This window comes from Hibiscus syriacus, unplaced genomic scaffold, assembly GCF_006381635.1.
Source record: "Hibiscus syriacus cultivar Baekdansim isolate YM2019G1 unplaced genomic scaffold, ASM638163v2 tig00113722_pilon, whole genome shotgun sequence".
Classification (NCBI taxonomy): Eukaryota; Viridiplantae; Streptophyta; class Magnoliopsida; order Malvales; family Malvaceae; genus Hibiscus; species Hibiscus syriacus.
The window spans coordinates 1-6204 of NW_024063469.1; the positions used below are offsets into that span (position 1 = coordinate 1).

General features: G+C 41.1%; 1 protein-coding gene across 1 annotated transcript; it reads left to right on the forward strand.

Annotated features, from left to right (window-relative positions):
- The first annotated feature begins 3748 nt into the window (after positions 1-3748).
- Positions 3749-4687, forward strand: LOC120187034 (CASP-like protein 4A4). Its single transcript, XM_039190829.1, has 3 exons — positions 3749-4112; positions 4208-4340; positions 4411-4687. Exons 1-3 carry the CDS (start codon positions 3793-3795, stop codon positions 4594-4596), a joined length of 639 nt encoding a protein of 212 aa, XP_039046760.1. The 5' UTR covers positions 3749-3792; the 3' UTR covers positions 4597-4687.
- Positions 4688-6204: the final 1517 nt, after the last annotated feature.

The window sequence follows — 6204 nt, forward strand, 5'->3', positions numbered from 1 at the left end:
ATCCTCATCCCAAATCTGCTTTGCAGCGCCCAGATCCTTCATAGCAAACTGCTTCGACAATTTTTTTCAAGTTTATGATCTCTTGCATGTTTGAGCCTGCAACGAGCATGTCATCAACCAACAATAAATAATGAAACTATTGTCGAACCTCTTGTAGCAACATGATCTGCTTGGCATCTGGTAAAACCACTGCTACTCATGAAACTATCGAACTTCTTGTACCACTGTCTAGGAGCTTGTTTAAACCATACAAGCTCTTCTTCAACCTGCATACCAGGTTTTTCTTGCCTGCCTCTATGAAGCCTGCTGGCTGCCTCATATAGATCTCTTCCTCCAAATCACCATGAAGGAAAGCTGTCTTTACATCTAACTGCTCGAGATGTAAATTCTCCGCAGCTACAATTTTCAACACCAGTCTGATTGTAGACGTTTTTACGACTGGAGAGAAAATTTCATTGTAGTCAATACCTTCTTTTTGCTGAAAACCTTTGACAACCAATCTTGCTTTGTAGCGTTTTCTCCCATCATGTTCTTCTTTGATCCTGTAAATCCACTTGTTATGGAGCGTTTTCTTGCTTGGTGGTAATTCAGCTAATTCCCAAGTCTGATTTGACATAAGCGAGTCCATCTCATCTTTCATGGAAGACTCCCACTTGACTGAATCCTCCACCTGCATTGCTTCATCATAGCACTCTGGTTCACCATTGTCAGTCAGCAACAAATAGTGCAAAGAAGGCAAATACCGTTGGGTTGGTTTAGGAATTCTGGAGGAGCGTCTCAGTTCTGGTGTGTGGTTCTTCTTGAACTGCTTCAGGATTGATCTGAACATCATTTCCAGAAATATCCTCGAACTCAGCAAATTCCTTTGTTTCAGCTTCGGTATTACTTGATTCTGCGGTTGACCTATCTTTGTACATCACATTTTCATTGAAAATGACGTCTCTGCTTCTGATGATCTTTCGATTTTCGTAGTCCCAAAACCGGTAACCGAACTCATCACCACCGTAACCAACAAAGACGCATTTGTTGGACTTGGCATCAAGTTTACTTCTTTCAGGAGAGTTTATGTGTACATAAGAAATACAACCAAACACTCTTAAGTGTGAAAGGTTTATTTCTTTCTTGCTCCAAGCTTCCTCTGGTATTCCGCCATCCAAAGGAACTGAGGGCCCACGGTTGATCAGGTAAGCTGCAGTATTGATAGCTTCAGCCCATAGAAATTTGGGCAATCCGGCATGTATCCTCATGCTTTTGGCACGTTCATTCAGAGTTCTGTTCATGCGCTCTGCTACGCCATTCTGCTGCGGTGTTATGGGAACTGTTATCTCCATCTTGATCCCATTGTTTGCGCAGAAATCTCTAAAACTACTGTCTCTGTACTCTCCTCCATTGTCAGACATCAACCGCTTGACTTTCAAACCAGTCTCATTTTCCACCATGGCCTTCCATTTTCTGAAGGTATCAAAGACTTCTGATTTCTTCTTCAGAAAATAAACCCACACCTTCCTTGTTGAATCATCGATGAAGGTGACATAATATAGTGAGCCTGCAAGAGATGGAACAGGGGATGGTCCCCATACATCAGTATGAACCAATTCTAACCTTTCTGCCTTGGGAGTCTTGCCAATCTTTGTAAAACTGACTTTCTTTTGTTTTCCAAAGATGCAATCCTCGCATAGTCCGACATCTACATTCTTTAGATCCGGCAGCTTCCCTTTTGACAGAAGTATCTTCATTCCTTTCTCGCTCATATGGCCGAGCCTTTGGTGCCATAGGTTTGATTTTCCATCAGCATCTGCTACTGCAATGATATTCTCTAAATTTGAGGTTACATAGAGTACCGGTCTTCTTACCACGAGCAATGACGAGTGCTCCTTTGGTAATCTTCCATTCACAGCCTGAAAAAGTTGTACTATATCCTTCTCCATCAAGCTGCCCAACAGAAATCAGATTTCTTTTGAGGCTAGGAATATGTCTCACTCCTGTCAGCTTCCAGGTGGTCTGGTTTGGCAGCTTTAGTCGGATGTCTCCTTTTCCGACGATCTTCAAGGTTTCATCATCAGCTAGATGAACCTTCCCAAAATCACCACTGACATAGTTCTCCATGATTTCTCGGCATGGGGTGGAGTGGAAAGATGCCCCTGAATCCAAGATCCATGATTCAATCGGACTGTTGACGCTTAAAATCATGGCATCACCTGTCTCCTCCGTCATGTTGGCAGATTCCTGTGCGCCGGTATTTTTCTTCGGTGCTCGGCAATCTCTTTTGAAGTGACCCTTTTTGCCGCAATTAACAGTAAAATCTTTATTTCCTGTTCTTGATTGCCCCTTCTAGATTTTGATCTGCCACGATTTGAATTTCTTTCTGAAGTTCTCCCTCTAGACTCCGTGTGTAAGGCTGAGGAGGTTGATGCTTCACCCGATTCTCTTCGTCGAATTTCTTCACTCAATACCAGATCCCGAACATCGTCGAATTTTAATTTGATTTCCCGACGAACTGCTGACTGCTGTAACAGTAACATTCCAACTGTCTGGTAGAGATGATAAGAGAATTAAAGCTCGAACTTCATCATCGAACTCAATTTCCACTGAACTCAACTGGGTTGTGATTGTGTTGAGTTCATTTAGGTGTTGTGCCACCGATGCCCCTTCCGCCATCCGTAAATTTAATAATCGCCTCATCAAATGAACTTTGTTTGAGGCCGATGGCTTCTCGTACATACTGGAGAGAGCCATAAGACCCGCCGTGTCTTTTCCTTTGCTATGTTAAAAGCAACATTGCGGGATAACGTCAGTCGGATAACTCCGAGGGCTTGTCTGTCGAGAAGAGCCCAATCTTCATCCTTCATGCCCTCTGGTTGCTTTCCTGAGAGAGGTTGATATAGATTTTTCTGGTACAAAAAATCTTCAATCTGCATCTTCCAAAAGCCAAAGTCCGCACCATCGAACTTTTCAATTTTCACCTTCCCTTCGTCTGCAGCCATCGCTCCCACTCGAATCTGGCTTCGTTGGATCGTTTCTGACAATTCTTGCGAATCACCGTGTTTAGAACACCACCGTCAACAAACTCGTATCGCCGACCGAATTTCACTATTCACGAAATTCACTATTCACGTGAATAGTAATGAATAGTAACCTCACAGAAAATTTGACAAAATTCACAACCAAAAGCTCTGATTACCAGTTGTTAGGAAAATAAACCGAGTACAAGTAATTTCCCTATAACCAGATTAGTGAGAATGCGAAATAAAAGCGGAAAAATAATACCCGAAAATTGATAACGGAGTTCAGCCAATTGTGCTTACGTCTCCGGGCTGCTGCAGATCTTTTACTAAGAGAGAAAATTTACAGGTGTTTACAAAACACTCACTACTCACAAGAAAGCTCTCTAGTATAGGAAGAAAGAAATGTTTTGGGATGATTTTGAAGCTAAATGGGTAAGGGTATTATAGTAGAAACTTAGGGACTAATCTTTGAAAATACCCTAAAGTGCAATGACTAAAGTGAATTTACCCATTCCTATTTTTAACAAACATCTACCAAAATTTTACCAAACTTTGAAAAACATTTTTCAAAGAAACATTTACCAAACTTTAAAAAAACCATTTTCCAAAGTTGATTGCCAAACTTTGAAACTTTTAACGGTTTCTATGAAAATCCCATAAACAAGTCAACAACTTGTTTGTGAAGGATCACCATATTCACAAAATTCAACTCAGAGAAAAAAAAAATTCAAAGAGTCCCAAATATTAACCAGAACAAGCAGGCTTCAGAGAGTTTCTCAACTGAAGAATGGAGAAGATAGAGGAAGCAGTGAAAGATGAAAGAGAATTTGTTTTGGCGATTGCTCGTAGGATCACGCCTGCTGATTCCCCTGTGGCATTCAATTCTCAGATTCAGCAGCAGCAGCCATTTCCAACCCCTTCACCGTTCTCTTTCTCGGTGGCTTCTACAGGGTGGAGCTCCAGATCTTCCATACATCATCACTCGACTCTCCTCCTTCGGTTCTCGGTGCTTCTCTTCTCCTTTATCTCGGCTCTCATACTCGCTGCCCCTTCTACAAAGAAGAAACACCAACCATCTCCTAGCTTCACTGACTACCCTGAATTAATGTAAGCACAACATAATTTTGCCCTTAATTACTCACAAGATTACAACATGACATTTCAATCACCGCAGATTGTTGATTGTTTGTGTTGGTGTACAGATACTGCTTCATCGTAGCCATAGCTTTCCTATACACGGCTTTACAACTGTTTAAAGGCGTTTGTGACATTGCTCACAGAGGCATTCTGATCTCAGATATGGCCTTGGACTACGTAAGCTTCTTCCTCGACCAGGCAAGTGCAATCCGCCGTCTTCTATCTCTACTACTTTCACTTGCTAATGTATGGGTTGCTATGTAAACAGTTTGGTGGTTATCTTCTCGTGTCATCGGCTTCAGTGGCGGTGCCGATCATTGGACTGGTTGAGCGAGGCACACCACTTCGGAAGGGAGCCGTTGTATCGACCAGCATGGCCTTCGCAACATTTATAGTTATGGCAGTCTGTGCTATCTTATCTGGCTATAAGCTTTGCAAGAGAATTGGCTGGTGATTTTGCTCTATGGTTGCTTCATTCTACGACTACTAATAAATGTTCTGCTGTTTTAAATGAAAAAATAAAACTGCTTCAATCTTTCAGATAATTGTTGGTTTTAGGGGCGTTTATAGAGCGAGTTGATCATCAGTTGAATAATGTTCAATTCAATTCTCCTCGTCTCTAATAAGGTCTCCCGTCGTCGCGTATTCGGTATTTGTTTTGTAGGCATCGTCCGAGTTCATAATCCAACAGCCCTTTGGTGGTCTTCTCCATTTAACCCACCTTGGTTCCTTTGTACTTCTGGTATGTGAGTTCTCCAACGTTGTTTTGATGTTCCTGGCTAATTTTATATTGTATTGTTTGATTTGGTTTACATTTCTGTCGCCATTGTTGAAGATTTGAGCATTTCTACCTTTCCGTAATCCCCAAAGTCTCGGGTTTTCAAAATCCCTCCTCAACTGGACGAGCTATTGCCTCGCTTTTCCACGTTCAGGAATTCCGTTTGTTTCAGATACTTTTCTCTAAAAATTTTGCCCCATAATATATCATTTTCTTTAAACATTCTCCAACCATTTTTGCCATCAACGCAAGGTTCGTGAGTCTTGTTTCCCGCATTCCCAAGCCTCCTATTATCTTAGATCGACACAACATCCCAGCTCACAAGGTGGTTTTTAGAATACTCGGATACACCGCCCTAAAGGAAATTACGATTGATGTTATCCAACTTGCTACATGTTGCGTTTGGAAATATGGTCATCTGGATTGTATGGATTGATGTTGCTGTTGTGACCAACTGGATAAGTGTTCGTCGTCCTGCTGGTGAAAGAACTTTTCCTTTCCAACCTGCTAACTTATTATTTTCTCAATTATTAGAGCATAAGTTCCGAAGTTCGGTCTTTTATGTATGATGGGAACTCCAAAGTAGACACCTAAGTTGTCTGTTCTAGGGATTTCACTTAGTTGACTGATGTGATTTGCAGTCTCCTCATTCACATTGCGGGATATGAACATCTTTGATTTTTTAAGGTTAACTTCGAGCCTCGAAGCCCGAAAGAATTCTTTAAGCACTCGCGAACTTCAACGACCTGATCCACGTTAGCTTCAAGGAATAATAAAAGGTCATCTGCAAAGAATAGGTGACTAATGTTAGTTCCTCTTGAAAATTTGATGGCTTTCCCACTTCCCATGTCAACTTTTTCTAAAACAAATGTAAGAAACGTTTCATAACAAGAATAAACAAGTACGGGGATAAAGAATCTCCCTGTTTTTAGGCCATGTCCTATAATGAAGTATTATTTCTCCCTCCATTCTATAAGGGATTTATGCTGTTGGATTGTATGGAGAACATGATAATATTGGTGATTCCTTCGAGGAAGTCAAACTTTTGAAGAGTATTTTAAGAAAACTCTAATTCACCTTATCGTAAGCTTTTTGAGGTCAATCTTCATAATAGTCATCCCTTTTCTCCCTTTAAAATTCGTAAGGGTACGCACCACTTCCTGAACCATTAAAATATTATCCGATGGCCCATTCCTGGTAGAAAGTTGTTTTGGTAGGGTCCTATGATCCTTTGTAAAATAGGTCGGATTAGATGAACAAGGGTTTTAGTCATAACTTTGTATG